This window comes from Alosa alosa, chromosome 3, assembly GCF_017589495.1.
Source record: "Alosa alosa isolate M-15738 ecotype Scorff River chromosome 3, AALO_Geno_1.1, whole genome shotgun sequence".
NCBI lineage: Eukaryota > Metazoa > Chordata > Actinopteri > Clupeiformes > Clupeidae > Alosa > Alosa alosa.
This window is the reverse complement of record NC_063191.1, coordinates 4,507,822-4,534,714: the sequence shown is the minus strand read 5'-3', so window position 1 is coordinate 4,534,714 and position 26,893 is coordinate 4,507,822. Positions and strand designations below refer to the sequence as shown.

General features: G+C 40.1%; 1 protein-coding gene and 1 long non-coding RNA gene across 2 annotated transcripts in view; one reads left to right on the top strand and one right to left on the bottom strand.

Moving 5' to 3' along the window:
• Positions 1–26,893, bottom strand: part of LOC125291695 (GTPase IMAP family member 8-like) — an 88,599-nt gene that overhangs the window by 18,875 nt on the left and 42,831 nt on the right. Inside the window, 2 exon segments of the mRNA XM_048238531.1 lie at positions 15,689–16,076; positions 16,078–16,397. Of these exon segments, the coding sequence (XP_048094488.1) occupies positions 15,689–16,076; positions 16,078–16,397 (708 nt within the window).
• Positions 2,713–6,400, top strand: LOC125291756. The gene is made up of 3 exons (XR_007193060.1): positions 2,713–2,899; positions 3,775–3,827; positions 6,305–6,400. It is a non-coding gene; the product is annotated as an uncharacterized LOC125291756 (long non-coding RNA).

Here is a 26,893-nt window from a genome sequence, read left to right as displayed (position 1 = left end):
GTCACTCACTCTCCCTTGCTAAAGAGCTAAATGGTTTAGTCCGCCTGCACGATTCATAAGGTAGTCTATCTTTTGTTTATTTAGTTGAGCATCGCTAGTAGTGGACCGCTAATTGTTGTGCTGCTGGTGCAATGTCTTTCTCCAAGAAAGCCAAGTCAGGTTACTAAAACAAAGGCCAAAACAGGAAAAGAGAGACATCAAAATGAGGGGAAACAACTGCTAATAAACTTCTTTCCAAAGAAAGGTGAGCACAAACGTCAAAACCACGAAATCCCATGGTGTTTGCTTGAATATCTCATAATCATTGGTGCTAAAACTAACTGAGACAACCCATTGGAATAGCGGAAAATACACTTTCATAGGTTAGGCTAATCTGATGCATCTCGTGATCCAGCTCCATCTCCATCACTTTCAGAAAGACTGCATGGCGTCAGCTTGATTCATGTTCTGTTGTAGGCTACATGCTGATCATTATCACTTGGCTAGTGGTTTAGGGCGCAATTTTTTTCTCTCCCTTTCTGTTTTCGTTAGTCTTAACTTTTTTTTTTTACTCAAGTAACGGATGGGATTTTTGATGTAGCGAAGTACAATACTTCACTCAAAAAGTAATCAAGTAAAATTTAAAATACCGATTTTATAAACTACTTAAAAAAATACAAAATACACAGAAAAACTACTCAATACAGTAACGTGAGTTAATGTATTTCGTTACTTTCCACCTCTGAATTCTGAGAAATTCTTGAATTGTGTGCATGTGTGTGTACGTGTCTATGTTTGTGTGTGTGTGTGTGTGCATGTGCTTGTGGGTGTGCCTGTGTGTTTGCCTGTGTATGTGCATGCATGCGTACATATGTCTGCTGTGTGTGTATGTGTCATATGTATGATTACTGTGAATGTATGTGAGTGTGTGTGTGTGTGTGTGTGTGTGAATATCTGTTTATGCACATGTGTGCATATGGAATGGGTTAACATGACCCCTGGAGGCAAACATACGCAAAACATTGGTCATCCTAGGCCCTATGGTTTTCAAGATATTCACAGAAAACTCTGTTGGTTTACGGTCACTAAATGTACACATAAATTCATTTATTGTATGGCCCCCCATGAATGAAAGTCCACGAAACTTGGCATGCATTCGGAGAGTGTTATAATGATCCTACACTTTCAATTTCTTGCAGTTTTGACCATGTCAGCCAGAGATATTGTGATTACAACACGTCATTTTTTGCTTTTTAATTTTTAACTAGGTGGCGCTATACATGAAATAAGTGGTAATGGGATGGGTTGACATGGCCCCTTAAGACCACTTGAGCACTGCGAAGGGTGAGTTCCCAGACCCTACATCTTGATGTGGGTCTGGAACATCAGGCTAGCATTACTTAAAAATATAAGCACCTTAAAATATAAGCCGTAAAATATAAGCACCTTGTGTGCACAATTTACTACATTGAGAGCACACTTTTGTAAAATAAGTGGACTATTTAGTAAAACCTTTGCACAATTTAGTCAAATGAGCACACAATTTAGTACAATGAGCGCACATTTTCTGGATATACACCAAACAAATCTTGCAATGACCCCTCCAGGGTTCCATGGTGATGGTATACTGTGTTTTTTTTTTGCACAAAATATTTGTAAAAAGAATCATGTAAATATGTACTACATGTACATACAGTATTTTAGCCCTTGAGCCCCCTAATTTTGGTCAATTGGTACCATTCAAGAAGAATAAATCTCAGTGATTTTTCATGCAGTCCTCCTAAGAATGAGAAAACAAATGATAGCATTGCATTTGGAGGAACTTTTTGTGTTAAATCAGCCTGTTTATGTCCATTGTACAGTATGTCGATGGATGAATATCTTACAGGTGAATAGGCTAAAAATAAACTAATAGACAGGGGCGGAGACAGAGGGGTGGCTCGGGGTGGCACAGGCTACCCTTAAAATTCGACTGGCCACCCCAGGTGCCACCCCAAAATCCTAGTCTATGATTGGCCATTATGACAGTCTAAGGCGGGACCTTTCTTGATGCACCTGCAGCGCTAGTTTGAAGTGTCAGACAGACGTCGGAAAGTGGCAAACACGCTTGCCATTATACATGACTTATTGTTTTTAGCATGTGAGTTTAGGCCTACAGACTACTGCTTGTGCTAACACGCAAAAGATATCTATTTACCTATCGCATCTGCCAGTACCTATTTATCTAATCACACACACAAGTTGCCTGTTGAATCACGTCATCCTAGACTAATTTTCCTACCTGCTTATTTTACCTAGCCTACCCTGCCAACATTTGCTAGATCATTAAGTGTTAACTGTGGGCCTAAAAGCATTTAATTATAATACTGTCTTAATCAAGATTTGAAAATCGAGATGTTCACAGGCTACTGTGACCTTGGTGCCCCCTTCTTTCAATATTCTTTGCATCCGACTAATAGCCATTTTCATTTAACCTATGGCCTGTCAAAATAATCTTAGCATTCACAGCACAAATTAATTTGGTCTTTTACGTGAGGAGAAAGTGACTGTGCACGGCTAAAAAGAAAGAGCGCCCATTCACCCATTCTTTTCTGTTGAACTACCGTACTCGCGAAGTAGTCTACTCATCGTGGTTTGCGAGAAAAGTAACTTTAATTTAATCATATTATTATACAGTTCTGCGCCCATCTCCCTACCCATTAATCTCGATTGAATGCTTTGCGAACTCTTCCCATATAGCCTACAAACAATACATACAATATATCTGTTCTGACTCCTGTCAGTAACTGGGAGGGATTTAGTTTGCCCTGGTGGTGGTTTATGTCACTGCAGCTTTATCTACCAGGCACTTCCAGTGTGCAAGCATGGTTAAGTGCTCCTCCACAGAGTTTGTTGTCTGAGCCTGGGAGCGGAACCAACAGTGAGTTTTTCATGTAATTTGTTATTTTAGTTGTTTTATGACATTGTAATGTCCAAGGTGGTGTTCAAGACATTTATTTTAAGTTCTAAAACCGTGCCAACTAGGCTATTGCTAATCTCGAGTTAGCAAGCGTTAGCAGGATGCTAATTAAAGTGCTAGGTCATTGTCAAGCCTCATTTAGGCTATAAGATATGTTTGTGTGTGAACCATTGTTAAGTGCTTAATTGCTACTTACCTGTGTGAGCATAAGCTACTAGGGATGTTAACCGGTAGCCTTTTAACCGGTGGTTGACCGAATCAACGTTGACCGGTTAAAATGTTCTGCCGCCGGTTAAAAAAAAAAAAAACACTATTTGTAAAGCTCCCGAATGCCAGCCAGCGTCTGTTATTACACTGCGCACACACGTGTTATTGGTGTTGTATTGTATGGGGCGATATGATCACTCAATATCTAAAAATGATAAATGTGAGCATGAGCCGTCCCACGGCGGAATTTATTAAGCGCAACCACAGCACAGAGCCATGGCTCTGCCGCAGCAGAGCTCACGTAGCCATTCCGAAAACAGTTTATACCGGTTACTATAGTGACTATTTGTACGCCTTACATGACAGGTCCTGTCTGCGCAGCTAAAAAAAAAAAAAATCGCCACTACTAACCTAAATAAGGCTTATGTGAAGCATGTTGTTGCGTGTAGCCTATTGCAATCCTGACTGCAATATTGTGACAAACTTCACTGCTTGTTAGTGGCTGCGTGTTGACTATGGCATGATGATAATTGTAACAATGTAATGGCAAACGAAGACATGAAAGACTAACTTAGCATTTGCCTACTTGTGTTTTATTATTCATCTGTACTTTAATGGCATGACGACAGGAACTTATTGCAAAGGATTTTGTGCAGCACGCTACAGAGGCCGTTGGCAATCGGTAAGTTTTTTTATGAAGACGTTGGTTAATATACTTTCCTGTAACACCACCAAATGTAGCGTTCTCTGTTTGTGACTTTGTAACGTGAGCTTTTTATAGCCCGAGCTCGGTGCCGCGTTGCATGGAAGGTCGACGTTGTGCGTAATGTGTGCCTGTGCGCGGGTGCGCAGGGAAAGCAATTATTTTTCTCCCCAAAACAAAACCCTTATTCCCTACCCTACAAGTAGTGGACAATGATTGGGGAAAATGTATAATACAAAGGGCACAAACTAACATTGTGTGACGGGAGCCTAACCATTCTAAAATGGGGGGATAACTTGTTTCACGGGCAGAGAAAGACTCAGTGGCCGGTTAAGTTTTTTTTTCAAATTTCGCCATCCCTATAAGCTACTGTAAGAAAGATGCGTGTTAGTTTAAGTATTAGTGTGTTGTAGCCTACTTACCTGATTTATAACCTGAAAAGGAAGAAGGAAAGTGTGTACAGTGTTGTGGCACATATTTTATTTTTATGGTAACATTGTGTAAATTTCATTGTGTTTCAAGAAGATTTCAGTAAAGCACTCAAACTGGATTCAAGCCTACTGGGTCTTTCTTGTTAGCTATCTGTCTACATATACAGCTCACGTATTAGCCAGGACAGAATAATATCATATATCAGAATTAGGGCTGTCACTTTACGTTCGAAAATCGATTGCACAATCGATTGGACCAAACAACACAAGTTTCGAAAACTAAAATAGGGAATCGATTTTAACCAAATATTTACACTATTCATTTTAAACTAAATAAACAAATAAAAAAGATAGATGTAACAAAATTCACAAACAAGAATACAAGAATATAAAAGAATTCCGAAGTGCAGTAAACATTGCGAAAGCTAAAAAGAAAATTCCCACCAATTTTAGCACCGGGAACAGCTGTTTCAATCAGCTGCTGTGCTGCTCGTGTTTTGCCAAAAATGGAGGACAACGCGATCAACCCAGCGACATGTAGAGAGAGACGAAAGTGAGGGGCCCTAATAACTTGAGGAGTTCGATGTGGAAGAAGCCTACTTCGGATTTTTGGTATATCAAACTATGGAGAAGAACAAAGCGGTAGGCTACGCCAAACTGTGCAGTCGAAGTTATCGTGAGGCTTAAATTTGTTTGACATTTCTAATCGTAAACACAGACACAGCTACGTTGAAGCCTGCAGTCATGTCACTGATGTAATGGCAGTCCACTTTCGGCTTACTGGTTTTCGAGAATGTTGCACTTCTGTTTGTCATTGTGCACCTAAACTTCACGCCAGTAAATCATCAGAAATATTGCTGGTTTGCGTCTACAAGCCCCTCTTTACGTTCGGCCCTAATGCCTGTTAGTTGTTTGTGGATTGGCCTATAAGTTGAAAATGGAAACGTCTTTAGACATAAAAAATCGATTTTACAATCGATTCAATGAACACTTATGTCTCAAAACTCGCACTGGATTTTTTCACAAAAGTGACAGCCCTAATCAGAATAAACAGCGGACCTTAACGAACACAAAGGTGTAAAGCATCCCCCTGTACAGATAGCCATTCCAGAGTAATCCGGTTCTGAATTTTCAGCAAATTTCTACATGTCTCCAACTTTGGCCTTTACATTTCATAGCAGGCCAAAAAAAACATAAATGTTAAATATAGCCTAGATATTTGTGAATATTAAAATCAGATAATTTACAGTTCTATGTAATAGGTCATGTTTCATGTTTTTGGTTTTGTACAGTGATGCAGGTCTACTGTAGCCTACTGTTCATCAAGCTCACTCATTATAAACACTCATCGCATAGGCTAGGCTAAGCGATATGAATCCGGGGGGGTATTCCATCAACCTCGCTAAAGGCCAAACCTGGCTTATTTCGATAAGTCTTGCTAATTTTAGTGAGAATTCCGTTCCATTAATGAGGTTAACGTGAATCCCAGCTTGGTAACTATGGGAATTTATGCCACAGAACTAACCTGCTCCGTAGCAGGTTAACTTTCAAGCTAAATTAAGCTGTGTTGCAAAAAAAACAATCAGTCGGAAAACGAGTCCAAAAGGATGGTTCCATCAACCTGTACTTTCGTCACCCGTAGCCTACAACTTCAAAAATGGAAGTAGGCCTAGAAATGTGTTTTTCTGACAGTGTCACCATGCATGGATTTACACATTCACTAGCTCCAAAGAACGTATGAAGATTATGCGATTAAAAATGTTTTAACTTTACATGCGTGTGGTTCTAGGAATCTTGCTACTCTGCGTCACTTACGTTCGGTGGTGGTGTAATGTGCAGCGAGACGGCATAGGAAAGGGAGTACAGTCTTGCGTGTTCGCAGGTTCGCTTCCCATACGATGTATTAACCCTTAAACAGGCAACGTGCACTACGAGATACATACTTTTTAACATCCTGTATGGGCCACAATATTTTTTTTTTTTCAAATCAATTTATCAGATATCAAAAGTCTTGTCTGTTATCAGTATCTAGGTCACATGATTTGGTTCAGGTTATCCGTCATCGTTTCGTCAGCCTGATCAGAAATCAAAATGGCCGCCAGTGTTGGAGCACATGCTGACCATGAGGTGAGTAATTATGTATAAATCATAGTTATTTTCAATAAAACAATCATATTAACTCATTTAACTGATTATAACTATTGTCTAAATATATTGATGAAGGAAAACAAAGTCTAACTGTGCCCAGGTGTTAGTTTAGCTACTTTGAAATGTATGTATCTCACAAGATACGTTGCTAGATTAGCGGTATAACATTTGGTCAATTTGTATTCTGTGCAGTATTGAAAATTTTGTTTCAGACAGGAAGATTTACTAATATACACTGCAAAAACAAATGTTATCAGGTACAGGTATGTACATTATGACAGTGTAACCATATATTTCCCCACAGAGTATCACAGTTAGCTCTTTGTATGGCAACAAAAGACGTGTGAGAGTTAGTTTATCACCTTGATAACGGCATTTTTAGGTATAATCTTTGATGAAAGACATATGTCTACTGCTGATAAAGGGTCATGCACATTTTGGTAGGCTGTTCAGTGACAGCTTTGCCAGTGGGCTACAGCTATAGCCTATCTGATGCAAGCCAAAGGATCATTCTGCAGCCAGCTAATAATTAAAACGGCTTCATGTGTATTTCAGATAATTTTATTTCAAACACTTTGGGACTTATGGGAGACAATAGGCTATTATGTTGATACTAATTTATTTTATGACCACCTACACCTAGACAATAATTTGGAGGGAACTCTTTTAATCTAAGAACGTAAGATAGGCTATAGATAGTTTTGAATATCCATATGCATATCCATAATTCATTCATTGATGACTTTCGATGAAAATCCTGTAGATGGCGCTTGCCAAATCGAACAGAAATCGTCTAGTATTGTCTTAATTTTACGACATGTATCCTCTTTTCATCAATCTACTGTTTTGGTCTACTGTTGTACCTCGTGCACGAGCAGAGATGAAGCTGACTTTAACCTCGCTTGAATAAACGAGGCCAAGATGCCGATAACTTGAGTTAATGGAACGGCTTCAGCCCCAAGTGAAAGTCTACGCTAGTTCAAGCCAGGCTATTTCTGTTAAGCGCCACCTTCATTAGCGAGGTTGATGGAATATCCCCCGGGTGACCATTCAACCAGTCAAGGATTTGTTGTGAAATATTTACATTTTGGGAAGTTTAGCCTAGTAGCTTAGGCTAAACTGTATGTTACTTTCGTCCCCCATGCCTGTTTTATTCGTCCCGACCACGAGAGATAAATGAAACATTGCGCATGTTCCACTTTTGCTTAAATATATTTCAGAATTCTTCACTTTCTGCTGACGAAAAACGAATGTCCGCCATGTTTTTTGTGCATGTGAGCAACGTCTTTTTGTTGTTATGTCACAGGGTATGAATAGCTCAGCTGTGTGTCCAAGGCTATTCGTACCAGGGGTGTAAATATTATGTTATTTCATTCATGTTTCATACAAAAGTATTTTAAGCATTTAGTTGAGAGGTGTTTGTTGATTTTGGATGACTTTGTTATAGCTCTTTGCCAGCTCAGACAAAAAAAACAGGTCAAATTATTTTAACAGCTACAGAAATAGATGGCCATTGATAGCCATATAATAGAATAGAATATATGTCCCCATGATGGAATTTGTTTTAGCACAGCATAACCCATTAATAAACAACTTAGATTTAATATGTTTGTTTATTACAGTACATGAAAATGCACTGTACTGTTCTTCCTAGGCTTCTTCTTATTAAAGTGCATGAAAATGCACTGTACGGTTCTTCATAGGCTTCTTCTTATTAAAGTGCATGAAAATGCACTGTACGGTTCTTCATAGGCTTATTCTTATTCTTCCGCTAACGCATTTAATGCAGCTTCAACCGTTTAACATAGAAACTTCATTCTAACTATGTTACGTAGGTCTTACTTAGGACATGGGGGCTTTGTATTTTTATCTTTGTAACTTTTACTTTTATTAATTAAAAACTATTCAAACAAAATATATATATAGTTGGAATGACTGAACAGTTAAATAGGTGGGTAGTTTATATGGTTAAATTATTTGCTTGGTAGATAAGGTTTAATATAGTTGGAATGACTGAACAGTTAAATAGGTGGATAATTTAAATGGTTAAATTATTTAGGTAGATAGTTGACGATAACTGACAGTTGGAATGGCTCTAATGTTTGCTAGCAGTTATGCTAACTATGTTAACAAAGATAATAATGTTAACCAAGTTACTTAACTTTAGTTAACTTAGCTAATGTTTTCATTTTAATAGTTTTGCTAACATGCTAATATGCTAACTAGCTACAGTGGGTAGGAGTCATAGTTGATGACAAGTAACAGTTACAATGGCTGAACAGTTAAAAAGTTCAGTAGTTTAAAGGGTTAAATTGTTTAACAGTGAAATATTGTAGTGAGGACTTTTATTTTGAAACAGTTTTTGGCAGAGGAAGCAGTTGAACAGGATGTGTAGTCTTAATAGGGCCAGTTTGTATGCTTAAAGCCTGAGACTGGCAGTTGATCCAGGTGGCCTGAACACCTGCCATAGGATTCTAATTGCTTAACGGCCGTATTGGGATGTCATAATCATAATGTTAAGTCAATGGGAAAATTTTGATTAGTTTTTAATTAATAAGAAGTTGCTGTTGCCTAGGAAGAACAGTACAGTACATTTTCATGCACTGTAATTAGCGTTTGCGATTGACAACGTTGTGATAAGTAGGCTATAGGCTCTATTTTAATGGTCTGAAACGGAAGTGTCTGCGCAAAATACTAGTCACTTTGTGGGCGGATCTTGGGCGCTGATTCTATTTTACCAGCAGGATAATTGACTGTTGCACCCGACACAAATCTAAAATAGGGTGGTCTGAAGTAGCTACATTAATCATGGGTGTGGTTTGGGCGTAACGTGCAATAAACCAATCAGAGCGTCATCTCACATTCCCTTTAACAACAGGCACACTTGTTCCATAGCTGATTGCTATTATGGTGGCATATTTGCCAGCCGCAGCCAGGAGCGTTCACAGCGCTATAATCACTGTTCAGTTGGGAACAGTTAGCTATTGAGTTTTCCTCTTGACAAAATGTAATGCAGAATTGTCACAAAGACATACTTTCCGATGTTTTGGGATCACTCTCACTGAATCACGAGGTTATGAATGCATGGTGATATTTTTGAAATATACAATGTAATCTAACATTACCTATAGACAATGCATATCTTCTGTCAGTTAATCTCTTCTCTCCTGTGCTGCCACTGGGGCATTTGGGTTAAATGGCATCGGCATGCAATTCAACATCACGTCTCCTTAAGTCCTCTAATATTTCCTAATTTATGTCATCAACACATCCTGATTCGTGAAAAAAATGTACGCAGCTAGATTTATGCCTATTTTTTCACATCTTAATGGACACCACACTGATTTCCCTCGAGTGGTTATATTTTTCTTTGAAATTAGTGAAAGTGTGCATTGCGCAGCACAGGCCATCAGGCAACCTAAGACCTAACTTTCAACTCTGCACAGTATCCCATTAACTGCATGACAGTAGGCTATTTACAATATTTTCTGTTAAGTAGAGTTTGTAAACACGTTATCATCAATTTAATGCACGCACAACATTTGTTTGAGCAGGAGAGAGAATAACAATGAATGGATGCAGCAACTACAGAAATTGTAGCCATACTTGCTGCTTTCTTGTACTATCTATGGTTGCTGGTCACATAGGTAGGCAAAATTATGGTGCTTAAAACCTTAGCGCAGCTGGAATAATGCTTAGGCTGATGTTAAAGCGCACGCGATGTTTAAAGCCACACAACGGTAAATTGGAACAAAACTAAAGGTAACTTTAGCCTTTATAGGGCTGTATAAAGTTGTCCAAATTAATAGGTCATAATTAGGCGTTGTTGTAAAGATATTGCATGTAGATGTTGTACTATATAGGCTACTACATTTTTAGGTCACCAATGCACGAACAAAACCGGGGAAATGGACAAATATTATCAAGGCTGTGAATGTTTCCGTCTGTGCACAGGGGTGTCAGTAGATTGGTGTGCAACGCATTCATTCATGCAAGCCTATGGTCATGCATGCACCCTTAAAATAGCATCTGCATTTGCGCCATAGACTTTAGACCAGGGAGTTCCTGGTCTGTGGCGGAATTGTTTTCTGAAACTGCAAAATATCAACAGTGAACGTTTATGCCGAACACGCCCGTCTTTTCGCTGAACCGCCCGTGGGCTTAATCCATTCTCTGATTTACAGGCATGTACCTGTGGAGGGAAAATTCCAATTTGCGCTGACTGCAAAATAGGAAAAACAAAAGCGATTATACAAAGTCAATTGCGCTGGGGACGCAAGATAGAGCCCAATAACACTAACTTTGCAATGTTAAAGGGACACCAAACAACATTTTCGTGTTAATTACTCATCTTCGTAAGTTGGTATATGGTTAAATGACTCATTACAGGGCAAATGAAGACTCTCTCGCCTACCCCTACTGCCTGTAGGAAGAATATCCCGCTTGCAAGTTCAGTATATCGTACCCGCCGACCGAAGCAGGATCAGTTTACATCCTACATCCACAGCACAGAGGCAGGCTAACTAAAGCTTAGCTTATTGTTGCAAAACTTGTGTATAATAGCAGAGCCGGGCGAAGAAGCAGCTTAAAACCCTTGGACGGAAGATGCAAAGAAAAGGAAAAGAGCTTCAGACCGGCGAGGGGAGTTTCGTAGAGAAAAAGCATCAGGCTTGCCTGGTGTCCCTTTAACTTGAATGCATCAATTTTGAACAAAGGTGTGTAGGCTACACCACGCCAGTTGTTGTCTGCATGAACAGTTCTTGCACAAGACACTGTTTTGATTTGCGTAGGGGAGGTGCGGGCTGAAGCCAACCTGTTTGAGGGAGAGCGGTGCATGGAGAGAATGCGTGCTCTGTCCTGCGCATATCTCTACCATAAAATAATGTTAATTAGTTTAATTAAAATTTTGTGAATAAATTTGGCCAGCTGTTGGCGCTATGCCAGACAGGCATATTGGGCGTTTGGATGTCATATACACCTAATCTGATTAATCTGATGCATCTGATTGTGATATCCAACAGACGTGGAAAAAACACATTTCCTTCTCTTGCCAATTGGTGGCACTATGTAAGGCATGTTAAAGGGGAACTTGGCAACTATTTCAACGTAATAAACCCGTTTAGAAATCATTTGGATGGCCAGCACGTCTACTTGCTTTTCCAACCAAAATATACAAAAATTGACATGCTCAATCTCAATTCAATATAGGGCTGCACGATTATGGCCAAAATGATGATCACGATTATTTTGATCAATATTGAGATCATGATTATTTATCACGATTATTAATTAAAGGGGAACTTGGCAACTATTTCAACGTAATAAACCCGTTTAGAAATCATTTGGATGGTTAAATGACCTGTTCCGGTGAAAATGGTGATTTTCCCTGCTGCGCCTAGCATCCCCAGGCGGAAAACCAACCTTGCAACATTGAGACTACTGTCCCAGAAAGAGAAGTGAAAAACAAGAAACTCGTTTTAAATCGTGTTTCTTACCTTGTAACATCCACATAGTTCTGCCAAACTTATGATAACCGTTCGCTAGCTTGTACACATATCCATGTGTTTTATCGTTACCTTTTCCCACAGTTTGAAATAGCTTAATGTGCAATTTCTCTAGCAGAGGGGGAAATCCTGCCAAGTTTCCCTTTAATAAGACATATGAATATCATCATCATGATATCTAATTTTGTGTAAAATTTCAGATCAATCCATCAAAGCCTTGAACATTTTTTGGCACATTTCCTGCTTGGCCAGATGGTGGCACTATGCTATACTAGGCATGTGAATTCCACATGTGAATATCATCACAATGATATCCAATATTTTCCAATATAAGTTTCAGATCAATCACGTAAAAGACAAGTTCGGTATTTTACACTTAAAGCCCTGTTTTCAGATAGTTTATGATTAAATAGAACGTTTAAGACTGAAATTTGGACACATACTGCTGTCCTGAGAATTTTCGGTTTCTGTAGTAGCGCCCCCCCTCCTCCACAACGCTGCATAGGTGCACTGGAACAATCCTTCCTAAAACGCATTAAACTTTCGTTTACAAAGACGTGAAACTCACCGAGTGGTCAGTGGTGTTCACTGATATGCTCACACAAAAATCACTGCAAAAGATTCTTTCCAACAGGTTTTATCGTAGTTTTTGTCCAACTCCATTGACTTGGATTGGATGTGCTGTGAGGTACGGTATTACTCAGCTGCCGGAAACGGATATGGGGTATGTTTGTATTCTTTCTGTAGTCTTATGTAGTCGCGGTATCGTACTACGCTATCCAAATTATTGTCACGTCCAACCATGGCTAATGCTAAAATACCTTGGAACTTGCACGATGTGAATGATAGCCTACGTGAATCATTACGTTTTCATCATGAAAGTTCCACAGCCAAAAAATAGTAAACGTACAAAATCATGTAGCCAAATTATTCATGTAGGCTAGGGTTAGTGTTAGGCTTATGATGTGAACATCACAGGTTATGGACATAACAAATAAGTGCATTTTCCGCCTGTTACAAACGTTACGTTACAAAATGTCAACCTTACCCCAAGTTCTTCCAACTCTGTCGTCCCAGGAGGTAATGTGGGAACCGCTGTATTTCTCAGGCGAAAGAGCTTTTTGGGCGATTTCTTTCGACCTCCAGCGAAGTTCAGTAAAATGCAGACCACAGAGACACGGACCGCTGTCTCGCTATCCGGCAAAAGATTCTTTGGGCGCCCATTGACTTACATTGAACACATGTAAACAAAACCTCAATTATGTGCTCAAACTAACGCCGCTGACTTATGACAACAACCATTCCCCTTTGATACGAAACTACATTTTTGTACAACATTTATCCAGCAAAAATTACAGAATTTGGATCAAGTAATGTACATACATATATATGTAAACATACATACATATGTAAACATACATACATACATACAGAGAGAGAGAGAGAGAGAGCAATACAGAACAGGTTGTCGTCTGAACTGAAGTTAGTGCAGCATGTAAACACACACTTGTCACGCTACATTTATATGTGTATGTATGTAATGTGTGTGTGTGTGTGCATATATATATATATATATATATATATATATACATGTATACAGAGAGAGAGAGAGCGCAATACAGAAGTTTTTGCTGTATATAACACACTTGTCACGCTACATTTATATGTGTAAGTATGTAATGTGTGTGTGTGCATATATATATATAAATATATATATATAATATATATACAGAGAGAGAGAGCAATAATACAGAACAGATTAAATGGGGTTTTACTGAAGTGAAGTATATCAGAGAGAGAGAGAGAGAGAGAGCAATAGTTAAGAACAGAACAGGTTGTCGGTCTGAACTGAAGTTAGTGCTGCATGTAAACACACACTTGTCACACTACATTTATATATGTATGTATGTAATGTGTGTGCATATATATATCTATATGTATATATATCTCAATGAGTTAAAACTATATGCCAACCACAAGTCACAGTGACATAAGGGGGCGCTATGGAGTTCCTGGGCAACGCCCGGTGTCAAGCTTTTGTCCCTGTCTATGCACTGTACCACTTGATGTGTGTGCCAAATTTCATACGTTTTCACCCACGGGAAGCACCTCTTTTGCCATCACAATTCTAATACTAAGCACTGGTGCACCGCAGGGATGTGTGTTAAGCCCCCTGCTGTACTCGTTGTAAACTCATGACTGTATGGCAACTCACACCTCAAACACCATCATTAAGTTTGCTGATGATACCACCATAATCGACTATCACGAGTGATGATGAGTCTGCTTACAGAGCAGAGGTGGCAAACCTGACATCCTGGTGCCAAGACAACAACCTGCTGCTCAACGTCAGCAAAACCAAGGAGTTGATTGTGGACTACAGGAGACAGCAGGAAGAGCACACACGCATCTATATTGGAGGCACAGCAGTAGAGGGAGTCAGCTGCTTCAGATGGAATTAACATCAGTGAGGATCTGAGCTGGTCACACCATATAGGTATGGTCACAAATTCAGCAAGACAGCGACTCTTCTTTCTTCGGCAGCTGAGGAAGTTTGGTATGGTCGGTGAAATACTGACCAACTTCTACCGCTGTACCATTGAGAGCATCCTGACCGACAACATTACAGCATGGTATGGCTGCAGCACGCTCATGATGCATAAAGCTCTGCAAAGGGTGGTCAGGTCAGCGCAACGCATCACAAGGACTGAGTTACCAACTATTCAGGACCTTTACAGCCAGTGCTGCAGGAGGAAGACCAAGCGAATCCTTGCTGACCCCACCTGGTAGAAGGTACAAGAGTATGCAGACTTCTATGAGCAGATACAGAGATAGCTTCTTTCCACAAGCTACCAGGATGCTGAACTGTAATTCTCTTCCACATAGCTAATCAACCTCAGAACCCCCACCCAGACACACAACATCCCCACACACACACACACATACATACTCACACAAAATACACCTTCTTAATTACTGCTTTTCAATTTTACTCCTTTAAGTTGAGCTGGCTCTTGAACTTAAGAATGTCATTACTTATAATTCATTTTATAAGTACATGACAATAAAACTACTTGAACTTGAACATTTCATCACATTTTAGTCCGCACAAAATTCCAAATACCTCACTTCCTGTTGGGCGTGGGCAATGCATTGTACATACGAAAATGTTTAGCTTGGGGAGATACACACACCTACCAAATAAATTTGGTGTGTCTAGCTGAAAGTATACGCCAACCACGGCAACAGTCACCTAAGGGGGCGCTAGCGAGTCCCTGGGCCACGCCCGGGGCCAAGCTCTTGTACTTAACTGCTTTGCGTGACACCTGATGTGTGTGCCAAATTTCAAGACTTCTCACCCATCTTAACCACCTCAAAAAAGGAAAACCCTCTGAGACAAAGTTAAAATCGGAATACTCGTAATAATAAGAATAATAATAATTTACAAAAACAATAGGGCCTTGCGCCCTTCGGTGCTTGGGCCCTAATAATATGATATATAAGCAGTCCAAACGTAAATTAAATCTCGAATTGAACATCTTCTGCTTTTGATAGCCTACCAATGTCGCTCAACATACAATAGACTTATTCCTCACGTTTGCTTGTTTGACATTTAGTGAAGATGTTCCCTAATGTATTGTAAATGTCATCAACTGTCCAAGAAAATTGACTTTAGAGTCCTGATATTTTAAAAAAGAAATAACAAAAAAAGAAATAACACAAAGAAACGTTGTTAATTATGAGTTTCTTAACTCACCCATCAGTGATCTGAGAGACTCTCTCTGTCTCTTCACCTTCATCATCCTCTCTTTCACTCTCTCTTCTTTTATCCTCCTCTTCTCCTCCAACTCTCTTATCCTCTGTTTCTCCATCTTATAATGTTGTTCTCTGTTTCCTGCCACCATCTCTTCTATCTTCTCCATCAGCTGTGTAACCTGCATGTGATCATCTCTCTTCTGGTTGTTGAGGACATGATATCTGTTCCCACATTCCTCTACCAGCCAGTGCAGACTCTCTCCTTCACTCTCAATGTGCTGCTCAATGGGTGTGTCTCCCAGCCAGTCTCCACAGGTGAACAGCACTATAGTGTGACTCCAGACCCTCTCACTGAGAAGCTCCAGGTGTTCCTGCACTGATCTTTTCCTCTGTCTCTGTGAATTGTTCATCCACAGGTATGACCAGCAGCAGAGCGTGGGGTCCAGGAGGACACAGAGACACACTGAGCTCAATCTGCTCTTTAGTCAGTTCAGGAGTGTCTTCTAACTGATGATTAAACCACCATCCTGGAGCCTCCACCACAGTGACCTGCCTCCTTGCTACTTCTCCCTGTCTTTTCACACACTGAGCTGTTCTCCCTACAGTATCAAACTCCTCTCCATACAGGATGGTGTTTCTTGAAGAACTCTTCCCAGCATATCTGTATCCCAGCAACAGAATCCTCAATTTTGACAGATGGGGAGCTTCACCTGATAGACCAAGTACAAATAGCGTTATATAGTGGACACATAGTTGATTTATTCTTCACATTTGCTTGACACTTTTATAGTGAACATTTATATAGCGAAGATGTATGTATTGTCAATGTTTCCAATTGATGTTTTGGTAACGCTTTAGAATAACATGTGCTTATTAGGTATTAACAGTACATTACATTCAACAATTAATAACTAAGAGTTAACTGTTGTTATCCTTTAATAACATTAACTAACTGTTAACATGCAGCTTGTAAGTGTTAATAAGCAGCCTTTTACTTACAAGCATATTTGTTAACAGTTAACAAGCAGCTTGTTAATGCTTGTTAATGGGAAAATATCAAATGTCAAGAAAATGGAATAGAAATTTTGTTATCATATCAAATATCTTCAGGGGCCACACTGCATGAAAAGTGTGATTGTCAGTATGCGGCACTGTAGATTGTCGTGGAAGTTCATGTTAATGGTCATGTTAACGACAACACCGAAAACTGCCATGAATTGTCAGAAATTGACGTGGGCCTTGTTTGGCAGTTGTCCCCCCATGACCCCCCCCCTCCAAATTCTAGGGGAGGCTTTAACATGTAAATGAAAATGCTGTGAGCTATACAAATGCAAATCAGGGTTGCAGGGGGTTTACCCCAGGTGACATTTATCTAAAAGGTAAGAAAATCTCTGGTACAAGTAGATCAGGCTCAGGCCTAGTCCACACGTACCAAACCGATTCTTTTTTCCTCCTTCCCTGGAACCGTATCAAGAATATTTGCGTCCAAACGGATCCATCTCAACACGACTCAACACGTTACTTCATACCCCAGGCCTATAGGTGGCACTGTTTCTACAGAAATTGACCAAAACTTATGCTTTACTGAACAGACAGAATAGGCTACTTAATTTAAAATGGCTAGTGCAAGGAAACCAGAATTGTTTGACTAATAAACTTTATTTTACGGTTTGTGAAGGGTGCAGTCCGTCCTTTATTTGGCTAACGCCAGGTAGGCCTACTAATCACCTTTACTTTCTTTGGTTGTAGGATAGTCCGTGATTCACATTAGTTTTGGCTATCACCGCAATTAGGCTACTAAACGCAAGGCTTACCCAAGTTCTAGGCTATTCTGTCACCACATTTATAATATTGCTATAAAACCTTTGTTAGTAACAGTCAATACGTTTGCCTGCATCAAATCGGCGCATTCGCATTTAGTGTGCTACCATCGGCTTAACGTGAGTTCTAAAAAGCGTCTTTGGCAATGCTTATATCTGATTTCACTTTCGACTGTGAATGCATGTATATATGTTGTAAGACATGTAAAATAAATGAATGACACTGGCACCTACGCACAAATTAATGTAGCCTAAACTTACACCGTACTTTCCTAATAACTTAAGTTCTCTCGCGATCACTGACAGTAGCTAGAATGCATAAAAACACTGTGAAAAACAGTGTTCAGTCCACCAAGTCATAAGCTATCGGTAGCCAAGAAAGCTTTCAGTTGTGATATTTATCTTACAGAGTGTAATCGTAGGTAATGTCATGTATGAAAACTAGTATTGTTAGGCAATACTATAAGTGCAAGTCCAGGGCAGCTGGCAGCTGTGTGGCGATGACATCATTGATACGCAAGCAGGATGTGCGGTTTCGCTGTCTAAACGAATTCAAATGGGCTACGGTTTCAGATTTTTCCACTCTGGGACCAGGTTTCAAAAAGTCTTGTTTTGGGCAGTCGTTTACAGGATTAGTTTGGGACTTCGGCCAAGACGATGCAAAACCTCTGCGTTTAACCTAAAAGCGTCTCGTGTGGACAGGCCCTCAGTATAGCCTATTTATAGACTCTTAAATTTTAGCTTGAATTGATTTATTTAATAAAAGTATGCCAGATTACTGTGTATGTCATTAGCAATGGCAAATGTTATGTAAAAAAGATACACAAAATAATTTATTTCAAACAATTAGTTTTAAACAGCCTTTGCCACAAAGGTAAAATGTGCATTCCATGCAAACAACATTAGAATCAAAATGAGGGGATCATCAGAGATCACAGTCTCCTAGAGCTCATCCACTGTGCATAGTGGCATGACTACAGAGACCTTTTCTTTGGTCTTACTTATATGCACAGTGGATGTATTAAGCACACATATGACGTGCCTGTTCTGAAATGTCTGCAGGTCCATCTGCTACACCGTGCTTGTTTATATCATAGACGCGAGCTCGTCTCGCGAGTCCTTCCATATAACAATGACCTCACATGTGATTGGAGGAGCCCGACAACCCTCCTACTTGTCACGTGTGAGGTCATGGTCATGACCCATATACAGTAGCAGTACTTGCAACAGCATGACCCATGCTGCAGGTTTTGCTGCTTCGTGATCTACAATGGCTGGACGGCGTCTCGCGTTCAACTCCTCTGCATGGACGTGATCAACAACTTTCAGCCAGTCTGCAGGCCGATGAGAAGAAACTGCTGATTGCTATCAGTGGACTGTCTCATCAGCTTAATCGGGTTGCAGCCGATATGACTGAGCAGCTCACTCAACTGCGGAATTCAAGCAATTCAGTAAACTCCAGGTTGTTGTCCATAGAGGATAGGTTGGCTGCTCTGGAGTCGAAAAACTGTGTGGGAGAGAATTCTAAGAAGAGAAGACGGGTGCACAATACCAAGACTGCGATAAGAATATGTTTGATGACTGCTAGCTAAGCTAAAAGTAGCCTAAAATCAAAGTTTTTTTAAGTAGCCCAAGCTAAACGTAGCCTATGTAGCCTTGCAAAATAATAAGTGAGCAGAAGCAGTGTACAGTAAGTTGCTTTATTAAAGTGTATTTCTTTGTCTTGTAATTTACAGGAAGCAGTACGCCGTCTTCACAACTCAGAGACAAATTACAGGCGCTACAATATCAGTGTAATTGTCATTCTTTCTGTTGCCAGTTGGTGGCACAATGCCAAACATGCATTATGGGCATGTGAATACCATCATTAACATGGTATTCACTGACCTGTGAAATTTAAAACATTTCAAGCCATGCATGGTGAATTATGACACATTTATTGTTTATGTGGAAGGGTATTAAAATTAATAGTTTAGCCATTTTGTCAAATTGCAACGTATCAAAAAAAGGGTAACACTTTATTTGAATGTGTCACTGTTACAATGTACCTGCCTAATTAGGTACAGTGGTAGAACCTGTGTAACAACATGTACACTATCAGGTACTATCATTGTACTTGTATTATGTATTTGTGGGTACCTAAATATAGTTGTTACATTGTAATACTGAGTGCTTTTACAAAACTTTGCCAATTTGCCTACATTTTCATCAGAGGCAAAGAGCTGACCTGGGACCTGCTGGATGTAAAAAATCTGGTCATGATAGATTTGATATACAAACCATTCTTAGCTCCAGTCAAGGCCTCATTGTCTTCAGTGTACATGTAACAGCTGTGCTGCTACAACCTTGTTACTCTTTGATACAGTGGAATAAACCTATTAAGTGTACCAGTTAATTACTTACATGTACATATGACATGTATGTTGTGTCTTCGATGTCTTAGAACAGGTCTACTAATTCACTACATAGTACATATATCAACTGTGTGGTACACACTTATTGCTCTTTGATACAGTGGCATAAACCCATTAAAATGAAGTGTACCAGTTAAGTCCTTACAATTACATATTACATGTTGTGTCATTGGTGTCTTGGAGCATGTCTGCCATTACCCTACATAGCACATGTATCAACTGTGTTGGTACACACTTATTACTCTTTGATACAGTGGCATAAACCCATTAAAATGAAGTGTACCAGTTAAAGGAGAATTCCGGTGTGATATTGACCTAAAGTGTATTGAAACATGATACCGAAAGTGTGAGCATTATGTCTCATAGCCCATCTCGGCTTGTCCCCTGCACTCCAAAATCTGGCTAGTTAGCCGATGCTACCAACAGCTTTTCAATAGTGGTGCTTCGGCATCAGGCTAGCCATGCAAATAAATCACTGTTTTACACCCATTTACAGTGGGCATCGCTTTCAAATGACCACTTCATTGGCGCGTGCAGCGTGGAAGCTTTAGTACCACTTTCAGCCACTGTCGTCGCTCTGCCACTGTACATCGCTCTGCCTGCCGCCCCTTACATAATTGTTGCGAGAGTAATCCCAGCCTACGAATTCAATAACAAAATAAATCATGCATAATTAAACATTACCTCGATTTAGGCTACTTGGGTATGGCTTAAGGCTTGACTACACGAAAATCGAAATCGAAATTTGCTGTCTACATTATTGTCAGTGTTGGGGTTAACGCAACTACGCAAATCAAAACAGTGGTGTGATAATTGAGCCAGTAGGCCTAGAGAAATAACTGTTCAGAATTAATCTGTAGCCTTGGGTAGGCTTCTGCAGAAAACAATGTTGTTGCCGATTTAATACTATCTGGCGGCGTTTTTAACAGGCTACATAATAGAGGCTTAGACAACTATGACCCACGTTTTGGTTTCGTAAATTAATTTGCCCTACTTCTTGACTGCAATGTAGTCAATTGACTGCTTGACATGTCATTTTTATTTTTCTGTACAATAAACAAATACATCTGCTTTATGCCGCAGAATTACATTAATATTTGGCTGACTGCAGACGCCACTTCCCTCCCCATATTCCAAGATTAAGATAGTATGAAGTGCTTTTTTTTTGTATAGGCTACTATCATAAAAATAGTTAAAACTAATAGCTATTTGCAATTTGACAAAACACTGGTCCTCATTTTCGAATCACGAGGGGACGATATGAGCCTGTTGCATTTAGTTAGATGTCCGAGTCGCGCGCCAATGTTTGAAAACCACTGGCTTGTAATCTCAATAATTTAACACACGACAGTTGGATAACCTACTTCATCATGTCCCCATGCCTACATTTTTGTGAGTAGCATAGAGATCGTTAAAAACAGTAAAAGCATGGCTCCGTTTGTGACATCGAAAACTTATATTTTTAATAGACTACCGTCGAAGATGTCGACTTGCAAAAGCCACCGAGGGATAACTGCGTTATCTCCACTATCATCAGTCATGCCCTTGATCAAAGTGGGAATGAAATTAAAGTTTGAGAACCACTGGCTTAACAAGTTCCCTACAGTCCAGAACACAGAATCTGTTGCAATATTCTGATGATCGGCGCATGATATCGCAAATGTTTGTTTTCCAAAGTAAGAATTTCACTTCACCATGCACCTTCGACAATACCTGGCCTACCTGGTATCATTACAAACATTATTCTGTGTCCTAAAACTGGCATATTTTTTTTATGGCATTGTGTCATGTAAGTTCGTTTGCAAAATCTAGAGAAATGTGTGAGGTGGTCAGCGGGACAGTTGAGACACACATTGATTGTGTTATTACTTGAACATTCCACACTATCCACAGCTGTGGTAGGCCTATCAGGGGCAGGAGGATTACTGTCAGCGCGAGGCTTTATATAAAATTCTTCAACAGAAGGCCTCGAATGTTGTCTTGTTTGTGGAGCGCTTTGCTTCGGCTTCTGTAATTTCGGCTTCATTGAAAATGAGGGCTTCCCTCAATGACCCTCGAGAATAAATAAAGGTTGAATGAATGAATGAATGAATGCAGGCTTTTCTGCCCAAAATAAAGGCATGTGGTTTTGCGCAGCCCACAGTAAATAACAGACCCGCCAGAGGAGTAATGCGTTATGATGTTTTTTTACGAGCAAGATGTTTTTGGTACCCTCACGCACACTGCATGTTCTTAAATAACAATGATCATCAGTAATATTGACCATTAATTTGGGTAAATGGGCAAGCGTGACCACCTTGATTGGCTGATTGGCTGGTGATTGTAACGCTGGCATGATTCCAAACACCTCCCTTACGATGATGAGTGACAGGTCTCAGATCGCGGCGCTACACAAGGATGGAAGATGATGAATAACTGGGGCCGTGAGGCTATTCACAAAAGGCTTTTATCTTTACTACTAGGAGTAGGCTACCCTAAATCGCACTTAAAGATTTTTAGATTGGAGTTTTCTCTTAAAAGTTATTCACAAAGCCTTTCAGACAACTCCTAAACTAGGGTGAGTCTTCGTGGCTATGGATGACATCATTACTCATGCACGAAGCTTGACTGAAGTGACCACCTTGATTGGCTGACGTTGTAACGCTGAATTCAAACACCTCTCTTCCGATGATGACTGACAGGTGACAGGTGGGAGAATGCGCGCTACACAAGTAGTGTGAAGGACCGGAAGATGATTAATAACTGAATAAAAAGGCCTAGCCTAAATGAATAAAGAGTAAGGCAAACAAATAGCTTAGTAGCCTAATGAAACATAGGCCTATGGATTGATGCAGTAGCCTACCTTTGCAACATTATTAAATTAATCCGTCACCATATCCCTAGGCTACGCTTTGCAAAGAGGAGAACATTTTAATTTGATTCACAATGAAACGTTACATTTCATTTTACATGTTAACAATGAGTAGTTTTGGTTGTTGTTGGTGGCGTTATTGCATCCCTTTTATGAATGCAAAATTGTTCCTCGCTTATTAAAGCTCCTGTTACAAGATAGGCTACGATTTCAAAACATCGCAACCTAAAATGCCACAAAAGCTGTTTATGAATAGGTCTTAGTGAGTTAGGAGTCCTCTCGACTTAAGCTGTCCCAGAACTTAGGTGCTACTTTTTAGGTCTAAAATGCTTTGGTGAATTACTTTTTGCCAAAAAAATTAGGAGTCCTAAAGTTAGGAGGACCATTATTTTTAGGAGTTGTCTTAAATTAGCCAATTAGGAGCTACTTTTAGCCTTAAAATTCTTTGTGAATACGCCCTGAATAAAGGCCTCAGCCTAAATGAATCAAGGCAAAACAAATAGCCTAGTAGCCCAATGAAACATATACGGATTGATGTAGTATCTTTTGTAACATTATTAAATTATTCTGTTACTATGCCTCGTTTTGCAAAGAGAACATTTTAATTTGATTCACAATAATGTTACATTTAATTTACATGTTGACAATGATTAGCCTAGTTTTGTTGTTGGCGGCGCATGTACGTTAGTTATGCCTACAATGCAAAATTGCTTCCTCACGATTGGAAGCTCCTGTAGCTGCATAGGATTTCAAAACGCGAGGTTTGTGAATAGGTCTGTGAGTAAAGGAGTCCTCTTGACTTCTTTTAAGCTGTCAGAGGGGGAAGGTGTGATTTTTTTGGGGGAAGGGCGGATTAACTGGGCACAATTGTCTGATGGCCCCTTCCCCAGCCAACGTGAATCGGGCGGTTGGTTAATAGGCTATCGCGGAAGATTTTTCCTGCCATCTAAGGCACGAAGCGCATCTGTGAGGCCAAGCCTCACCGTAGCTCGTTTGTTTACAACCAGCATTCCATTTAATTAAACTGCTTTATAGGCTATGCCGAAATAGTTTTCAACATTTTGAATATTAGTGTCGGTGAATTGAAATGTTCTCAAAGCAGCCTTTATGGCTGAAAGCTGCTTGGGACCCCCGTCCAAGCAATATAACCATACAAAGGCTTCCTGCACTCATTGTTTCAAAAGCGGTAATTTTTGGCTTTTGTCAGAACTGAAGAGCTGTGGACCCGACACGACGCGGTATGCCCAATGAAAAATAAATTAGCATAGCGCCAACACAACACAGAACCCTCTCGGCGTCCAGTCACTGACATACGAGCGAAAACACAGAACCCAGCTTCTCTCCACGGCAGTCACTGACAGTAACCTAGAATAAATGCATGGGGAAAAACACTTCCCCATGACAAAGACATCGTAAAACACTGAAAGTTAATATTTTGTCACTAGCAACATTCATCTTCCTTTGTCAAATGTATTATGTTCAAAAGTACCTATGCGTAATTCTGCTTCATAAAGTTGAACAAATACATTTCACAGAAAATATAAATAACCAGTTCACAGTGCAGAGTTGGTAAGTTATGGTAGGCCAACCTGCAGTGAACATACAAACAGGGAAATTATTTCTCTTGCAGCTGGAGTAGCCTCAGGTGCGACGCGTGACATAAGGCGAACATGCAAGCCAATGAATCGTTAACTCTCCCGCGACAACCGGCGCCGTTAAACTTAAATGAGTTAACATCGCTCTAAGTTACGCCTTCAAGCAAAAGGGAAAACGATGATTTGAACATCTGTTTCGTTGGAAGGGCAAGGGGTAGCAACAGGGCAACACAGAGACAGGGCCCGATGGCGTATGAGAGTATTAAAATATGGGATATTCCCACGGAAAACATTAAAACGGCAAGACAGCGGGAAAGTTAAATACGTGATAAACACGAAAGTTGGTACGTATTGTTTCCTCGGGTCCCCTGCACAGGGATTATTTGTCATAATTATTAATCACATATGATTATTTGTGAACCAGTAAACAGCAATATATTTGAAAAGGAAGGACTGGTAGCATGTAAGTTCACGGGAAAGATTGATTTAAGAACGTTATCACAAAGTGTGGCTGTGGCGCTGGCGGAAGACAATTGGCAGGAGGGTCATGTCTTTTAACAATTCTGTTTGAGGGTCATTGAACAATTTCTAACAGGCAAGAGAGGGTCATAACCTCCAACTGAAGCACTCAAAATTCCTCCGTGGCCCTTCAATAAATAACGATCAGTCCCTGGATTGCTGTTGGGCTATATGTCTTGTCTCCATAACAACTCATTGTCAAACGACAGCCTATCCGCGGTTGCATCCATTACAAAACAAACACACGAACGTTCAGATTGGGAGCACTAACGCTTCACTGAATAAGCATGAAGTCAACCTTAAATGAAAACACTAATAATCCAAAAATAAAACCGCTAATGAAGTAGGGCCTAAACTTGTGACCATCAAAAATCGCTTATCGCTAAAATCTGCGTGATACCAGGACGCAACAGAAGGCTGAGCAACGGAGGTTAATATGCTCCATGTTTTGTCCAAATGATGACTGTCTATCATCATTGCACTGGAGAAAACCGAATGCTTCATCTTCCGCTTTCAATCATCCCGGTTGTACCTACCAAAACGTATAGAACCTTATTATTCTAAGGTAGCTAAATACGCTCAGCATGATTCATGCCAATTAATTCCCTGTTGGGGCAAATGCTTTTGTAGTTTGGTTTTTGTGGATAGCTTGCGATAAACGGGTTATGGCTAATTATATGAAAAACGTTAAAATACAGTAGGCGATAAACCGAAAAGTTGGACAGTGATTTTTCCATAATCACTTTGAGGGTCATAGAAAATGTATTGTTGGCGAGGGAGGGTCACGTCTTTTTGGACCATCGCTCCCAAAACCTCCGTAGCCCCTTAAATAAATAACGAACAGTCCCTTTAATGAAGTAAACTTGTGACCATCAAAATCATTTATCGCCTGTAACTCCGTGATAACAGGACGTGAAATAGGAAGGCATTTATTGAGCAACAGAGGTAATACTTCATATCTTGTCCAAATGGGATGTTCGTTCATCATCGTTGCACCTTTGAGAAAACCAGAATGTTTAATTTGTCCTGCGCTCCCCACGGCTGCAACCCGGATTCACTCACAGTTAACCAAATATTTCTTTATTAGCAGGCAGGCATATTTCTGGCTATTATTACATTATTTCTAAACCAGTCTACAAAGTCTGTAGTGAAGTCTGTGGTTTTCCAGGCTCCATTTCTTTTACGAGACACCCTGCTCACTTGAGCCATCTACCGGGTTGTTTGGGTTGTTGTGTCTTCACTGAAAAAATACAAAATTAAAGTTCAAGGTGATACTGCTGCGATCCCACGCGCTGACCGTGAGTGAAGCTGGCTAAGTCAAGCACTGCCCACTGCACGAGGCTCAATGTATCTCCACACTTCATTGGTAGACCGAGGGCCCTGACATTTAAAACGAGACATTGAGAACTTTGAAAAGCACCGGTAGTTTACTTACAAGACGCATTTATACAGACAGTATCTTTCACAAAGCTTAGCGCTTTGCAGCCATCTTGAATTTAGTCACGACATAAGCTCTAGCAACGAGTAAGAATGAGCAGGTATGATAAGGATCAGATTCCAAAAAATAATTCACAGTGGAAATGGCTGGATTCCAGTTTCTTCCAGTAGCAGCAACTGGAAGGAGGGGGCTTTAACGAAAAACTTAACGAGTTCAATGTCCCAAAGGCAACAAGTCGCTTTACTCCAGCAGGTCTTCATAGCCTGAATGGTAGAGGAAGTGGGGAGGTAGATGGGATGCCCTGGGCCCAGTTCCCCAAAGCATCTTAAGCCCAAGAGCCAGAAGTCCCTCTTACGAACGCCTTGGTGACTACGACTGCTCAAAACCATCGTAGCTTAAGAAAACACCTCGTGAGATTCACGAGTGCCCAGAGCACTCTGCTACCGGCTAAGAGCTGCCTTAACAGTACTTCCTCACTGAGGTCACCAACAGGACATACAGAGGAATTACAACTTAGAATACAATCCAACTTTACGTTCCCATTCTTTATTGTGTTTACCTGCGGCGAA